This window comes from Miniopterus schreibersii (genome assembly GCF_964146895.1).
Source record: "Miniopterus schreibersii genome assembly, chromosome: 6".
Classification (NCBI taxonomy): domain Eukaryota; kingdom Metazoa; phylum Chordata; class Mammalia; order Chiroptera; family Miniopteridae; genus Miniopterus; species Miniopterus schreibersii.
The window spans coordinates 20238433-20256098 of NC_138107.1; the positions used below are offsets into that span (position 1 = coordinate 20238433).

At 40.5% G+C, this 17666-nt stretch overlaps 1 protein-coding gene across 1 annotated transcript in view; it reads right to left on the bottom strand.

Annotated features, from left to right (window-relative positions):
* Positions 1-17666, bottom strand: part of PKHD1 (PKHD1 ciliary IPT domain containing fibrocystin/polyductin) — a 386375-nt gene that overhangs the window by 250619 nt on the left and 118090 nt on the right. Inside the window, exon 37 of the mRNA XM_081141333.1 lies at positions 1546-1758. Coding sequence (XP_080997459.1) covers positions 1546-1758 — 213 coding nt within the window. The remainder of the gene's footprint in view (positions 1-1545; positions 1759-17666) is intronic.

Below are 17666 nucleotides of genomic sequence, written 5' to 3' on the forward strand. Positions count from 1 at the left end.
GCTGGTCCGTAGTCAACACTTACTACATACTTATTAGAAAGATTTTGCTTCCTCTCAAAGGAAGTCAAAAGAAGCAGAGTGCATTTAGTAGACAGTGGTTGAGGCTCACAGTTTGTAATAGACAGGCTTGACAGAACAAAAAGACAGACTCCTTAGCATAGCTGAATGCCCATGTCTAGAATTATTCTATGATAGGTGGTGGGGATTTATTTGGTTACGCTAGTACAGAAATGCCAGTGTAGACAAGATCATGTTTCCTGGAGATTGGCCACTATGTGGAGACCATATTTTTTATCTGCCTTTGTCTCATGCTGTGTAACCCAAAGTATATAAGTATCCACTGCAAGGTACTTAAAGCTCATCATTTTACATTTATATTTTCCAGTTGATATTAAGAATTTTCCTGGCACAGTTAGTAATTTCCTGACTCTCAAGGAAAATAGAAATGTTTGTTTTTTAAAGTACAGTTGTGTAATCAGAAGGCAAATAAAATAAGAGCAGTAACACATTGTAGCCTAATCCCTATTTTCTCCCCCAAAACCCATAAATACCCAACCCATTTGAACCAGAAACTAAGAGGAACTCTAGCTGAACCCTGCACATAGGAGCGGAGTACAGCCACAATGCCAAAATGAAGTGGTTCCCATTTGGGTTGTGAGGCCATCAGTGTACACAGCCATCAGCGTATGCGACGTGATCGTGTCAGTTGATTTTCACTACATTATGCTGCAGTTACAAACACAAATCTCAGTGGCTCATGATAACAAAGGTTTGTTCCTCACTCATGTATGTGAGAGCAGTAGGTCGGCTGCAGCTGTGCCCTGGTTATAACTCTTCAGTATTCAGGATCCTAGCTGAGGGAGCTGCCCCTATCCGGGATAGGCTATTCTCAAGCAGAGAGAAAAGGGAAAAGTATTGCAACGGCTCTTAAAACTTCTACTTGGCCCAGCTGGCCAAGTTGAGTATCACACTATGATCAGGAGATCGTGATTCGATTCCCGGTCAGGGCACATGCCCAGGTTGTGGGCTCGATCCCCAGTCAGAGGGTGTGCAGAAGGCACCCGATCAATGACTCTCTCATCATTGATGTTTCCATCTCTCTCTCTCCCTCTCCTTTCCTTTCTCTGAAATCAATAAATACAGATTTTGATTTAAAAAAACAAAAACCTTCTACTTGGTCATCGCAATACATCATTTCTGCTCACATTCTATTGACCAAATCAGGTCCAGGGCTAAGGCCACTCTCATTGGGACAGGGAAGTGTGCTCCACACACAGGAAGGCACTGAAAGCCATCTGGCCGTGGGAAGAGGTGTATATCTTCTTACAGAAAGGAGAGCAAATAATGGAGAGCTATAGTGTCCTCTGCCATAGGAATCATCACAGTTAATATTTCTCATTTAAGGAAATGGTGCCCGCACTCTAACTTTGTTGCCTCGGCAGCTAACAGGCAAACATTATAAGTAGTCTGGTCATTTTCCCCGCTGCCCCCACACTGGCTGGTCATAGCCCTACCTCATGTCCTCTGGCCAGTTGCCCCACTCACCATGCAGGGAAAGAGTTCCATTCCTCACAGCCAGGAACTTAATTCCATATGGGAAAAAGGGGGTAGAGTGGGAGCTCCCGTAAAGAGTGATCTCCGCTTTGCCTTGGAAGGGCTTGTCCTCTGATCCAATCCGGAGCTCTCCACCATCAGAAACGAGGATGGAGTGCGCCCTGAGCTCAATGGTTCCTGCATCCATGAAAATCAGCTTGCCTCCTAGTGGCCAAAAAGAAGGTTGTCAGTCCTTTTGACAGTTCTAATGTCTGATGAAATCATCTTTGTTTATATTCTCCTGTAGAAACAAAATAGAGTGGATAAAGCACCCAGGAGCACAAGCACTGCATTACCAAGCCAGCTTAGGTTAGTTATCACTATTCATGGTTGTCTTTTTTTGTATTATTTTTAATGGCAATAGCCTAAATGTCTAGCAATTTAGAACTGGTTAAATACATCATGAAAAAGTCATTTTTACCATTTAGCAACAGATAAAAGCATCAGTAAATATTAAGTTAAAAAAAAAAAAAAGGCAACAAGTGAGCAGGAAATAGGAATAGAAGAAAATGTGCCAAAATTATAAGAACTGTGGTAAAAGGAAGTGTAATTAGGACTACCATCATGACATGTGTAGCATTTTAGCTGACCGACATCCATTGCACTTTTCAGAGACTCTAATTTCCTGAAGGAATTGCTGTGCTCCTCTGAAAAGAGTTGAGTGAGACTGTCAGTCACAGTGCCTTATCCTACCATAACTGGACTAATGTACCTAGACTTCAAAAGGAAATCTGGAGCCAAAGGGAAGAGAAGACTGGAAATGTTTAGATCTCAGTAATTCTAGTGGTGGCATCTTAATGAGCCTGAAGAGAGTTCCTATTTCTGAGCCCCCACCTGCCAAACCCCTCTCCAAAAGGCCCTGAGTGTTATCACTTCTACACCTGAGTTTCCACACTTTCCGTCAGTTTTGTAAAAATCAGTTTGTTCTCTGTATCTACAAGTTCATTTCTGTTTTATTTTGTTTGATTGTGTTGCTTTTTAGATTCCACATATAAGTAAAATTATATGACAGTTATCCTTTTTTAAAAGAAAGTTGGTTTCTCTTATTTGAAATCAAATAACTTTAACTGATACAGATACTGTTTTGCTCTAATATCCAAATTTTCTGTAAAGTAGAAATATTTATTTTATAATAAAATCACATTATATTGTGAGAACAAGTACTTAGGATATTAAAATATGCTTTCATTATTTTAATATTTTTCTTTAAAAGGATTTAGAATATTTGTGTTTTAAGGAGAATTTTCTCAATATTGACAAAATAATTAAAGCATCCCATATAATAAACACTTTAACATGAATGAGCTATTAACCCTATCTCCCTCCTCTAAGTGGTTTGTAAAAGCACTGGACTATACTCTTATATCATCTAACAAAGTGGTCAGGGTTGAGACATTATATTAGAAACAGCAGAGTCCTCTTTTCTGAATGCCACAGTAACTTCCCATCTCACTCAGAATAAGTCAGGCCCCTTATGATTTGCCACCCCATCTCCAATACCCCTGCAACATCATCTTCTAAAACTCACTTTTTCACTCACCTGCTCCAAAAACACTGGCCTGCTTGTTGGTTCTCAGACAGGTCAGAGCCTGTGCATATGTTCTTCCTGCACCTGGAATGTGCTTCTGCAGACACCCATGTGCCTCACTCCCCCTTGTCTCTATTCAAATGTTAACTTCTCACTAAGGCATTCCTCTACAGTCTATATAAAATAGCATGCCCTCGTCTCTGACCCAAATAGATTTTTCTTCATAACACTTAATATCAGGCATATATATTTACATGTTCATCATCTGCCCTCTCCCCACTACAATACATGCTTCATGAGAACACTTGTCTGCTTTGTTCATATCTATGCTCTTAGAATCTAGAACAATGACCCATAGGTAATTAGCACTTAATGTATAATTGTTGAGTAAATTAATAAATGGTTATATCTTTTTTAGATCATCTAGTTTAAGTACCTGAATTTATTCTTTTGTGGACAAACACACACAGAGACACATACACTCGCTCCCATTTTCTCAGAAAGAATGTTATTATGTTTAATTTATAAGTCCACATATTGTCTTAATAAGCTAATAGGCAAAGGATGTGGGGAGGGCCGGGTGTCAGAAATGGCTCAAAAAGCGGATTCTACTATAACGAGTGAGGCCCAGTGAAGGGTACACACTCTCCATCTACTAAATTTAGTCCTATCTCCAAAGTGCCGAATTATTGAGTTAGGTTGCTGTTGTTCCCCAGACATGTACTGGAGGAATGAGAGGAAGAGATGAGTAAGACTAAGATGCCTGCAGTCATTTACCCCCTAATGTTTACTCCCATTAGTGCAGAGATAGTGGTCAATAGACATTTGACCCAATAGTCAAATGTAGGGCCCTTTCTTCTCCAAATTCTGTCTACCATTCGTCTTCAGCTTCCCTCGGGCCTCTTCACCAGCCCTAAAGCTCATGCCATACTCCATCAGTAACAGTCTCGGGATGTTTGTTTGGACTCAGCCTCTTAAAGTGCTCCTTCCTTTCAGCCATGATTTAGAATCCACCCCACGTAGGTGTCCAGTTTCTCTCTCTGTAAAATGTATGTGGTTAGAGTTCTTCCCTCAGAGAATTATGGTGAGATTTCTTGAAATGATGCTTGCGGGTCCCTAGCCTTGACTCTGATCCTATTAGATAATGCATTGGTGTCTACTGCTATCATCACAAGCATCTTAACTTCCCCAACTATTGCTGTTACTGCTCTATTTCCACAGTTGCTCCATCACGCTAGTGCTACTAGACCACATCCTTCCAACATCTCACTGCTAGCAACCCTGACTTTCCCTTTTAAATACGGAACATAGAGCATACATACCCTAAGGTAAACTATCCAAGAGGCAAGAAACTATCCTTTGGCGATCTGCAGGCTTGATACTAGAGTGGTACCACCCTGCTTCCCAGACTTTTGAAGGGCCAACGTGGAATTTTGACTTTAATTTTCCCTCTCATTGTCATTACAGTGACAAGAATAATCATCAGAAATGCAGTAATAATGATGAATCCTGCTGGGAACAAGAGGGTAAAAATGTGACCTGTGCTACAGGTCATGTTCTTATGTTTACTAAAATCTCGTTCGCTCACAGACACATTTGATTAATGTTCCAACTAATTATCTTTAACTAGTAGACCAAGGATTTGCACTGCAGGCCTCTTTCGTTATAAATAGTCAGGAAATCTGAACTGAACTTGATGAGCAAGTGTTGGAGGCAGGGTATGGAATCGAGGTTCCTCTCCTGACTCTGCTGTTGGCCTCTGAATGACCCTCAGTGAGCCCCATAAAATTGCTGGGCCTCAGATTACTCGGTTCCCAAATCTGTCCTACTCAGTGCCTAAGGATGGTCCCTTTTCTCATCGGTAAAGTGAGAGTAGATTCATGCATTCACTGAGGCTCCTGCTATCTCTGGAACATCTGACATCTACATCTTTGAAGATGCAGCCAGGTGTGTGTTTGACATTGATAGAAACATAAAACTCATGTTTTCCTGATACCACTCTGCTGTAGTGAACTTTGAATTTTGATTGAAAGAGATAATACATGCACAGTCAGGGATTCAGATAAGACCACGAGGGGAAAACGGAGCTAACATTTATCAAGCATCCATCATGCGCCAAAATCTTTAGGTATGTTGTCTGAAATGACCTCTAAAACAAGACTATGAGGTCAATACCACCCTCTGCATTTCATAAAACAGAGAGTGCGCTGCAAGAAGAGGCTAGAATTCCTTCTTCAGCCCAGAACAGGCAGAGGAAGCTTTAGCATCCAGGATAGGACCACCTGACAGAGAAACTCCTATCCTATCTAATTCCACAAACACTCCCAGGTAGCTCTTTCATTAATTAGGTTTGTTATCATGGTTACACTTAAGGAAAAACATGTGTTAACCTAAGTAAATTTGCCTATGGCTTGTTTATATATGATTTATTTTAATTTTGTTAATGTAGATATACCTTGCCTCATTCCAAAAGGGATTTGAGACAGATTACAAGGATTAATGGGTAAATATAAAACCTGGGTTTTATCCCTTGTACCATCAAGCGAAATATTAAATATGCCGAAACAAACTGATAGAAATTTTAAAATGTCACAGGAATTAAGAGTAATGTTAATGAAGGGAGAAAAGCTCAGCCCAAAGAAAGTGAATGATTGGTGTTGGCAACAGTACTATAAACAGGACTAATTAATTAATGTGATAATTGTTATTCTGCGCTGAAAAGCATTCCCTCCTCACTTTATCAGCGGCGAGTATAAAGAAATCGAGGTAAATTAAGAAGAGAGTTTGACAAGGAATTCAGCTATTTTTGATTAAAATAATTACAAGCGATAACCAAGGTGCCATCTCCTTGGTGTGAAAGAATGCAAAGTTTACACTTCATCTAGCGCTGTGCCAAGGCCCCAGGTGTGTCATCATCATATTTCATTAGCTTAAACCAAATACGCAGGGGCTGCTTTAGAGGAGAGCTCCTGGCGGGCAGGAGGGCAGCGGGAGGACTTGGGTCTCCACTTCCTAGGGCCTGGCTCCCTTTCTGAAAGCCGAACTGAAGAGTGGGGCTGAGCCAGCCTTTGGCTGTACCCCTCAAATTGCTTGTGATGATTGTTCATGAAAGCTAAGTACGTCCCACGAGTGACCTCGGGTAATTTTATAAAAATCAATCAACCATCATTATTGTTACTTCCCCTCTAAAATAAATAAGTGCTCACAACTTTTTACATGTAATCACTTCTGTCCATTAAACATCTTTTTTATTTCTTTTAAAGGGAAGTGAAGGAGACTTTTAGCAGCTAGCTAAATGTTTGCAACTTACATCAAAACCTGCTTTTGGCTAACCCCGCAATTAGCCATCCTCCATAATAACCACAAAATGTGTTGTTTGTTTTTTTAAGAAAAATAAATAACACCGTTTTAGCTATTTTCTCCCTTACAGAAAAATGTAGAGTAAAAATATTTTTTCCATACAATAATACTCTTCAAAAGAGATGGCTGTGCTTTCTCTCTTCCAGGCTCTTGAGAGCTCCCCAGTTTGGGCCTTGCCTGGCCACTCCTCCAGCACCGCAGCCTGTTGCTGAGTCCAAAGCTCGACGCTCAGGCCTCACGGCTCCTGAGTGGCCAGCATGGCCACGCTGGGTCACGCCTTCTTTCTTGATAGTCCTTCCCCTCACTTGCCTCGCACTGGGCCTCCAGGTTTTCTTCCTGCCTCCCAAGCCTCCCCTGCCGGCCTCCTCTACCTGATTCTTCTTGGTTACCCCAGTTACTGACACTTGAAGTTCCCCATGACTCAGTTCCTCGACTATCTTTCTTATTCAATGAACACTGCCTTGGTTGTCTGATCTTGTCTTAAGGTTTTAAATATCATCACATGCTCATTGCTGCCGACTCCCAAATCTATATTCCCAAAGCCCACCTATGCCCTCAGATCCAGACGCACATACCCAGCTGCCTACTCAAGGTCTCTACTTAGATGTCGTACAGGCTTCTCAGCTTAGCATATCCAAACATGAACTCCTCATCTTGCCACACAGGTCTGCTCACAGTCCTTACCATCTGCATAAATGGCAACTCCATCCCGTCCAGCTGCTCAGTCTGAAAACTCTAGATTCAACTTCCCTTCCCTCTCCCTCCACAACCAATCTTTCACAAAGTAGTATACATTCTTTCTTCAACATATCTCCCTGATCCAACCACTTCTCAGCACTTCCATGTCTGTGTCTGGGATCTGAGTCACTCTTATCTCAGCCCTGGAGTATTATAACAGCCTCCTCACTCAGCTCCCTGCTTCTGCCCTTCCCCCCACCCCAGGGTCTGCTCTTAAGTCAGCACCCAGTATGATTTTTATTTTGTGGAAATCTTACCACGTCACCACTTTGCTCAAAGTCTCCAATGCTCCCAGCACACTCAGAATCAAAGCCTCCCGGTTCTCTCTGGCCCACTTTGTCTCTGCTCTCCCTGGCTCACATCCTCTTGCCCCACTGACCTTCTAGCCCCCCATCCCTCACTGTGTGCAAGTCCCCCAACCACCACCAAACTACCTCTCCACATTTCCTGCTGCATGTTTCCCATACTGTCCAGCAAATCAAACAAACAAAAAAAATCACTTGCTTACTTGACTGTTTTCCTTATGGAAATAAACACTATAAGAGCAAGATTTTGGCCTTTTTTGTTCACAGCCATAGCCCCTGTACCTGGAAAAGTGCCTGGCATATGGGGAACTTGGTAAGTGCTCACTAAATCCTTGTGCAATGATAGGAGTTGAAGTTATAGACATGAGTGAGGTCTCCCCAGGAGAACATGTAGAGTGAGAACAGAACAGAAGTAAGGGGAACAAGTCATCAAATATTAATATTTAAAGACTAGAATAAAGGAAGGAAGTGGCAGGATTCTTGACTGTGAGTCAAAGAGTTGGGTGAATTAGAAGAATCGAATCGAAAGGTAGTACAGACAGACAGTGGGAAGAAATTTAAGAACCGAGGAGATAACGGACAAAGATGGCAAACACTTAATGTCATTTTTAGGAGGCTCAGGAGAGCAAGGGTGCACAGCAAGAGTGTGCCTTATGAGGACAGAAAGGCCAGGTGATAAAATGAACCAGGGAGAGGGGCTTCAACTGCAAACAAAGGGAAAGCCGTAGGTTGATGAAGGCAAGAGCCAGGGAGGGCTTTGAGGACCCCAATTAATTAGATCAATCTTTATTCCAAACTAGATATTTCATTTGCTCAAAGCCGAATGTACCTACATTTTAGATGTAAATTATCTGATTAATCTCCATTCAGCTTTTTGTTTTAATCCTAAATAATTCCTTAAAGAGTTTAACTGCCCATATCTGGTTACCTTGCTGGTAATTAATAGCCTAATAGAAAGGGGAGCATGTGGAATTCCCGTTTTCTGAAGGATTATAGATCACTGTTCATTCAGGGTGGCTGGACCCTCATCTGCCTGGACAAGAAGGATTGGCTGAGTGATCTGGGCACAGTTGGGGTACACTGCCGTACCCTAGTGCATGGTGCTGCTGCAGAGGTGAGCATCAGGGGGAGGTGAGGGAGAGGGGAGGAGACTGGCATTTAGGGGAGGCAGCCACAGCCTGAAGCCTGCATCGTGATGGGGATGCACACAGCTTCCTTTGTTGGCAAGATCCGGATTAGACTTGTGCCTGATCCACTGGAGCAGAGCCTGGAAGCCTTCGAGGTGGGCTTGTCCCCGGCCAGAGAGCCGGAAAATCAATTTGGCTGGCAAACGAGAGCCCCCAAGAGCTCAGTGCACGCTCCATAATCCTATCCACTAGCAGCTCAGGAAATAGATGCCTGAGCCCTCACATATTCATGGGGGATGTGAGGCATAAATCAGGCTTTAAGGATTGGGGGCAAAGGGAATGGATTCTGTGGCTGGCTACTAATTAATCAAGCACAGAACACCTAAACCTACCAACCTGGGAGCCACACACACAGGCACCGGCTGCTGCTGCTACTGCTGCTTTTCCTGATTATTTTCTTCATTTCAATTAAAATAGATATCAAATGAAATTTCCCCCTTTAGCTGACGCTGCTTGTGCATCCCCCTGTTCTTCCTTTAATTAAAAAACATGCTTATTGCAATACTTGCCAGAATCACTTTAACGGTATTTTAATTGTAATGTCTCTGCCTGATTAAAAAAAGAAAATATGAACTAGAAAGTGTTTGCAAAAATGTTCTCAGAGTGCAGGAAAGGAATTGCACACCTCCCAGAATGGATGCCACATGCTAATTCCTTAATTAGCCTGGCACTGCAGTCAGATGGGCAATGTAGAGGAAAAACATATCTGAAATAAAAGCACTGACTCAGAGCCACAAACAATAGCGGCTGGGAGAACCATTTTCGTCAGCTCAGATTTCCCTGGCAGGAGAGAGAACTGCTGCTAACTGAAAATGCCATGCTCAGGATGGGCCCATCCAGTGTCTCCAGCCAGGTTTCCACTGTTCTTTGCAAAGGGTCGAATAGCCTTGGGAGAAAGTGTAGCTGAGCCGGGTTAATTGGCTTCCAGTTCCTTTTATTGTTTTAGGCTAGTGGTGTCTCAGACTTGAGCATGCATCTACATCACCTCAAGGTCTTAAAACACAGATTGGTGGGCTTCACCCCCAGAGAGGTTTACTGTGGGGCCCAAAATGGGCCTTTCTTGCAAGTTCTCAGGTGCTGCTGCTGCTATCAGGGACCACACTTTGAGAACCACGGCTCTGTGTAAATTAAATGACTGCTCTAGGCGTCCATCATGGGAAGTTTGCTGCCATCTAACAGGTTGAGAAACACAAGGCTGGAATGACAGATTAATTCACTCCATCATTCAAGCAATGTTTACTGTTATTTTCCAGCTCTTCTGCTAGGTGCCAACATAAAAACATAAAAAATGCAGTCTCCACTTCCAGAAGGTCACCGTGAAGTTTAATCGTTCCCGGTTAATAGAAATTCCCTGGTTTTAGTGAATTAGCCAGCTTTACAATAACTGAGAAAGAAGATGAAGGTTATGACTCAGCCTTTCATTTTTTCTATAAAGCATAAGACTCAATAAGTTAAACTTATAAAGGAATTAACTCTATTATCAATTACAAAGTATAAACGTATCTGTGGAAGAGAAACTATATAGAAATGTTTAAAGGAACTCAAATGCTGAGATATAAACAAATGCCTTTGTCATTATAACTACTGTTATCAGTCCCTGCTTAACTAAACCTTCATTTCCTCTCCACCTCCAGAAAACCGTTACTTCCTTTTACAGACAAAGCTTCTTGCATTTAACTGCTCAAGGCCCTCAGTTGTTCCATGGATTCCTAGAAAGTCACTTAAGACCTCAGAAAGACAGCTAGTATTTGTAAGGAGAAGAAGAAAAGACAAAACAAAAACTAAAAAACAACAGAATTCCATCTTTTCCCCAGTGTCTGTATCTGACAGGTAGAAATCTCCCTAGCTCCCAAGTTTCTCATCCATTCAAATAATCTCCTTCATTTCCTTTATCCAAGTTCAATTAGCATTGATCCAATCACATTTTGACCAGCCCTACAATTTAATATACTTCTCTGAGGAATCCGTTTATTCGAAAGGTTCCAAATATAATTATTCTCAGAATATTGTAAACGTGATTTTGCTAATAGCATAATGTTTTAGAAATGCAAGATAACAGTTGTGTCCTCATAGTATTTATTTATTTAGAAAATGAGAATGCCTCCTACCCCCCCAAATATTATAGTACATGAGAAATAATAGTAACAAAATGCTCAGTCTCTGATATACTTTAATCTGCACAAGAACCCCAGATACATAAGCATTCCAGATTTCTAGCGCCCTCCCAGTCTGGATAAACAGGATGTGGGAATCATTAATCAACAAATGAGGTAGAGAGGTAAGGAGAGGCCAAGTTCTGAAGGACCTGTAAGCCATATTAAGGAGCTTAGACTTGATCTGAAAGGCTAATGGAAAGCCAGTGAAGGTTTTTAAGTAAGGAAGTTTGAAACATTTATCTTTCATTACTGAAAATATTATAGCTTCTGTGCTAGGAAGATCCCTCTTGTTAGCATTTTTCATGTTACAATATCGAAGTTGTCAAGACATAAAACTGTAAATTGTCTAATATCTAAATTGTTTAATGTCTGTCTGCCCATCTATTGAAAGCATGTTCCTTCTCACAGCAATGGCTTATCTTTCATTTAAGGCTAATCAAGTGTGTCTGGGACTGTTCTCTGGAGGTAACTAATGGAAGTCATTGCCCAATTGGGAAAAATAAGGGGTTTCAGAGCCAAGTGTCCTCAACATTATAAAGCCTTTGTCTCTGATCTCCTGATACACAAATAGTAAATGAAATTGGTCACTGTCTGAACCAATCCACTAACATTTGAGGAAACCAGGAAGGACTCTGATCATAGAGAAATTTACAGCTAACATTAACCTGCCTCTTCAGGTCAGAAATTCATTCATTAGTTTATTCATTCAACAATCATTTGAATACCTGCCATGTGCCTCCAGATATAATGGTCCTGGCAATGGAAAGGTAAGCAAAAACAGGCCTGGTTCCTGCCTTCTCAAGCTCGTAGCCTAGATTGCACCTTGCCAAAAAAGGTAGAGTGAAGAAAAAAGCATATACCCTAATATTAAATTTGTAAAGAATGACATAAAAACAATTCAAGTTCTTAGCTGATTAAAAATTCTATCAGTGATACACTTAGCTTTGGATATAGGCAAAAATCACCTCTCATAAAATAATTAACAGCAACTTGTCAGTAAGAAGAAAAGGCTGACACACAGAGACACAAGGTAAAAGGAGTTAAGGGTGGATTTCAAAAAGCTCTTTCTGATGCTAACTTCTTGACAGGCTTCTTTAGATTACTGCCCAGCCCCTTCTCAGCACCAGGCTTGAGAACACGAGAAGGAAGTGTACTACCTCCTTTACTGCCCTTCCTCCAGGGTTGCACAAGCAACATTAACATCCATAGAGGTTCATGCAAGCCACCTTCCTCCTACAAAGGAGTTACCATCATTTCCACTGGGTACATTGATTTGAGGACCAGAGCACCACCCAAAGTCACAGCAAAGTCTGTGGCTGCCTCAAATTTGAACTCAGGTCCCAAGTTCACTGACCAAACTGAAATGAATCAACGTTGCATTGTCTATATATAATCATCCCATCTCCTGCCTTGAAGGGTAGCTGTGGTTCAACTGAGAGAGGAGGTAATTCAATTTCCTTTTATAGCCCACTTGCAGATAAATTATTTTAACTTACCTATTTGTGACAAATTTTACCAGCTTCCAAAACATGTTGATCAAGAAAGACATTATATAGTTATGAGAGAAATATTAATGTAGAATATTTCATTTTTATCAAAACTCCAGCCTGTCTTTAGATGGGTTTTCTTTAAATCCACACTGGCATCTGTGAAGTCTTACAACTGGAGGCATAGAGTAATCTGCCCAGAGACTCACACAGACGTAAAGCACAGAGCAACCACACGTAATGTCCCAGGAAAGTCCTGTCTCACAGCGCACCCAGTTTATTGCAAGGTGAAGCACCCACCTACTGAAACTGTGGCCGACTCAGTGCCGACTAGAAGGGACCATGTGTATAATCCATGGAATAAAAAAGGCCGTGCTGCCCTGACTGGAGTGGCTCAGTTGGTTGAACTCGTCTCATGTACCGAAAAGTTGCCAGTTCGATTCCCAGTCAGGGCACATGCCTGGGGAGAGGGGCTCAATCCCTGGGCGGGGCGGGTGGCAGCAGACCCATGTTGCAATCTTGCATCAATGTTTCTCTCTCTCTCCTTCTCCCTTTCTCTCTCCCCTCCAAAAAAACCAATAAAAGCATAAAATACACAAACACACAAAAAGTAAAAACTACCCTGTTGGGTACAGCACTTAATACCTCATTCTGAAATCTTCTAACCCTTTCCAAGGATGAAGAAATTCTACATGGAACTTGGAAGTGGGTCAAGAGAAGATACCTCATCTCAACAAGCCAAGAATATGCATTTGTATGTCACTGAAATTCCAAATAGAATAGACTAACAAGACCTGAGTGTCCCGTAAACTGGGGGGGAAAAATTGGAGAAAATGAGACTATATTCCAAACAGGACCAGGGAAACACATTTCCATGGAGAAATGTGTTTGAAGGCAAGCAAATGGATAGACCTCTGCCTCCTTCCCTCTCTCTTGCCACAGAAAGAAAAAACTTCAATATGCATTTTGGAGATAACAGAGGCAAAAGCAATCCAAAAACTTCATTAGCCAGCTAATTCTTTCAGTAACCCAGTTAGCTTTGTATATAGAAGTAGCCACTATCTGTAAATAAAATTGCAACTTAGGTCTGATATTCAGCCATCTCTTCTGTTGTCCCCATCAGTCAAAAAAAAAAAAAAACTAACATAAATTAAGTGCTTATTCTGGACCAGGTCCTATGCTAAGAGCTTTACAAATATTTCCTCATTTAATACTCAAAACATTCATATGAGTTGAACAATACATTGTAATCTTGCCACCCAATAGCAAACAATAAATGTTAGCCATCTGGGTTAGTGTTGCTATCATTATAAGAGGCATGGCCCTCATGAGGAAGAATCCGAGGCTTATGGGGGTCATGCCCCTTGCCCAAGGTCACAGGGATGGTAAGAAAGAGAGCCCAGATTCAGACTCAGTTCTTTCTGACTCAGAAGTCTGTCAAGCTTTTTTGTTTTTTAACTTATCTTTATTGATTTCAGAGAGAGGAAGGGAGAGAGAGAGAGAGATAGAAACATCAATGATGAGAGAGTTGTCATTGATGGGTCACCTCCTGCATGCCCCCCACCAGGGATGGAACCCACAACCTGACCGGGAATTGAACCTCGATCTCCTGCATCATAGGTTGACGCTCAACTGCTGAGCCACACCCAGCCCGGCAAAAGTCTGCCAAGCTTTTAACTGCTTTGGTTTACACCAGTAGACCAAGACATAGAAAATCGCACTGAAGGAAACCAGTACAGCAATAGAGACTGGAAACAAGTTTCTGTGAAGCATTTTAAAGTGGTGACATTGTAAGTTGTAAGAAACTATAAAATGTCTTCCTTTTAAAAGCCCAGCACCAAGTGGAGGGTGGTTTCTAGGTTTGCGCTCCCCTCATTGCCCTTTCTTAATCATCTCTAGATCACTTCATGTCAGGCTGCTTGACCACCAGGATAGAGAGATTCACTGCTTCATTTAGAAAATATGAATGTTTCCCCAACTGCAGCCACAAGCCCGGGATGCGTAATGTCTCTGACATGAGGGTAGGATTCTTTCTTTGTTATTATGGCTCATCATAATTACTTGGAATAAAATAATAAATTTTAATTCAGCAATGCCTATGGCCGTTGGGCATCTTAACATAAAAGAACAAAAAATATAATTAACTAAATCAAGGCAATATGCCTATTTCCATCCCAGCTCATTAGTATTAATTGATTGGGTTAATTCTCTTTTGTGTTTAACAGCACCCCCTAAAAAACAACTTTAAAAAAAAAAAAGGAGGGAGGAGGATGGCGGGAAGAGGTAGAAGTGGTAAGTAAATAAAAGTTCATGATATTTTGCTAATTAGGGCAAACTAATAAATATAGTTGAAGCTTTTATTATGATTACAAAATAATCTGCCATTTTCCAATACAATTCAGGCAACCGTATATGTAGCATCATAAATAATGGAGAAAACGTTGTCTCTGGTGCCATCTCCCAACAGCCTCAAAGAAATTTATAATTTTCCTTTCTACTACATAAGCTGTACTTGTAAGAAAAAAAGTCAATTCTATTTTACAGATGGGAATATAAGTACTGCACAGAGTGTTCAAGACTCTTGAGGGACATATGTGCAAGTGACACAAGTGTTGACCTTCCCGGTGTAGGATGTGGGCTCCATGAATGGAGAAATGATATAGAGGATGCCTATTTTCCTGAAGTAAATGTAGAAATGCAGTTCTTAGGTGATCTAGTGTCACTTCTACTTAGCACTAATATTTTCAAAGTGTGTACATACTTCATTTAAAAAGCATTCTGTGTAATATTGTGACAATGACTGGAAGTACTTCCACTATAGCACTTTTGATATTATGTTTGTTAAAATTTTTTGAAGAAACTGTTTTTTGGCTTGAAATTTTTTCATGCCTTCACTCAGCCTACATAGGGTGTCAGAAACATAAAGAAAATTCCACTCAGCTATTTTTCTGATACCAGGAATGGGCGTGAATAGGAGAGGCAGACACTGAGAGAGCGACGTGCTGTTGATGACGGGGATAATGATTTAATCTTATCTTTGAATAGCTTTTGATTGTCCTTCACGTATTTTCACACATATTATAGACCAAGAGAAGACATTAGAGGTTTAGGGCTATGCTGTATCAACAAAATATTAGAGAGTCGGTGTCTCTCACCCGTTTCAAATGCCTTTTAGAAACAGAAAAACAACTTGTCAATGGATTTTATATTCCTAACAACTCATAGTGACATACATTTATACATAGGTATATGTATGTGTATTATGTAAATATATATGTAAATATATATGTAAACATATATATAAATATATATGTAAATATGTGTGTGTATATATTATATATATATATATATATATATATATATATATATATATATATATATATATATATCAGTAAGAACAACTAAGGACAGTGAAAATAAATTAGTTAGGAAAAGTGATATTTAAGAGAGCAAGAGTTTAAAAATTATACATCTTAAATTTCATCCAAGACCTGCACCATTTTATTTGTCCATTTATTCAATTATTAACACATATTCTTGGAGTCCTCATTATATGTCAGGCACTGTCCTAGACACTGAAGAGCCAGTAGTGAATAAATTGGTCAAGTCCTTTGCCTTTTTTAGCTGGTTCTAGCCAAGGAAACAGATTGTAAACAAGATAATTTAGACTATGTCATGTGGTGATGAGTACTATTAAGAAAAGTAAAGAGCCCAGCTGGGCATGGCTCAGCGGTTGAGCATCGGCCTAGGATCCAGGCGATCAGAGTTTGATTCCCAGTCAGGGCACATGCCCCGGTTGGGGCTGCAGCAGATCAATGACTCTCTCATCATTGATGTTTCTGTCTCTCTCTCTCCCTCTCCCTTCCTCTCTCTGAAATCAATAAAGATATATTTAAAAAAAAAGAAAAAGAAAGAAAGAAAGAAAGAAAGAAAGAAAGAAAGAAAGAAAGAAAGAAAGAAAGAAAGAAAGAAAGAAAGAAAAGTAAAGAAAAATAAAAAATAGAGAATGGAAGTGGTTTTAATTTTAGAAAAGATGGCCAAGCAAGATCTCTCTGATAAGCTGACATTTTCTCAAAGAGCGAATGAAATAGGTGAGCCAGCCACATGAGTATTTGTAGGAAGAATATTCCAGGCATAAGATACTGTGTGCAAAGGCCCTGAAGCAGTTGTGTTCCTGGTATATTCATAGAAGAGCTGGAGCAGAGTGAATGAGGAAGATACAGCCAACCAAGGGATCAGAGATTTGATAATGGTGAGGGCTTCAGATTTTCTTTCTAGTGAGATGAGAAGCTATGGGGTAGGGATGGTGTTGAGGAAAGAAGTGACAGGATCTGACCTATTTTTAAAGGACATGGAAAATAAACTATTGGAAGATATTTTAGCATATAGAATAAAAGTCAAATACTAATGACTTAAACACATGAAGGCTTGTTTTTCTATTGAAAAAGGTAACTTCAGAGGCAAGCAGTCCCACTTGCCATGACACTATGACAACTCCAAAGTCATCAGGACCTTGATTTCTTCCATTCTTCTACTTCCCCATTCTTAACAAGTCACTTTATGGTCAGAGATGGCAACTAAAAATGTAGCTAGCACAGTTACATTCCAGGAAGCAAAGAAGAGGCAGAATGAAGGACAAATAGAACATGCCTCCTATTAGATCAGTTCTACTTTAGGAAATTTCCAGGATGTCCTGGACCACACTTCCCCTTGCATCTCATTGGCCAGCTCTCAACCACAAAGGAGGCCAGGAATATATAGCATTTGAGCTGGGTACATCGCTGCCCCAAATAAAAACTGGGGCTCTGCTACTAAGAAAGACAAAGAATTAGAAACATGGGAATCAATTAAGAGGCCATTTGAAATGATCCTGGCCAAAAAATGTGTTGATTAGAACTAATGGCACCAACTGAAGTGTTGATATATGCAACACATAGTGAAGATCTGGCCAACAAGATTCTCTGATGAATTGGTCATGGGATATGAGAAGAAGCCTAGGATGCCTCCAAGGTTTTTGGCCTTAGCCACTAGACCTGTGCAGTTCCAATAAGTAAGATGGGCAAGTTCCTCAAACTTATACTCTGTGTATATATTGATATTTACATGATCAAAACTTGTCTCAGACCCAAATGATATGCTCTTTACCCTCTCTCCACCACCCAACTCTAATCTTACATCCTTGACACCCTCATTACTCGGGATTGCATTGTGTTACTGCCTGCATCACATATTTTGGAACTAGAAATTTTATGCTTTTATATTTGCCCCTTAATTATTTTTTCTTTAGTGATAATACACACTACTGACATTAA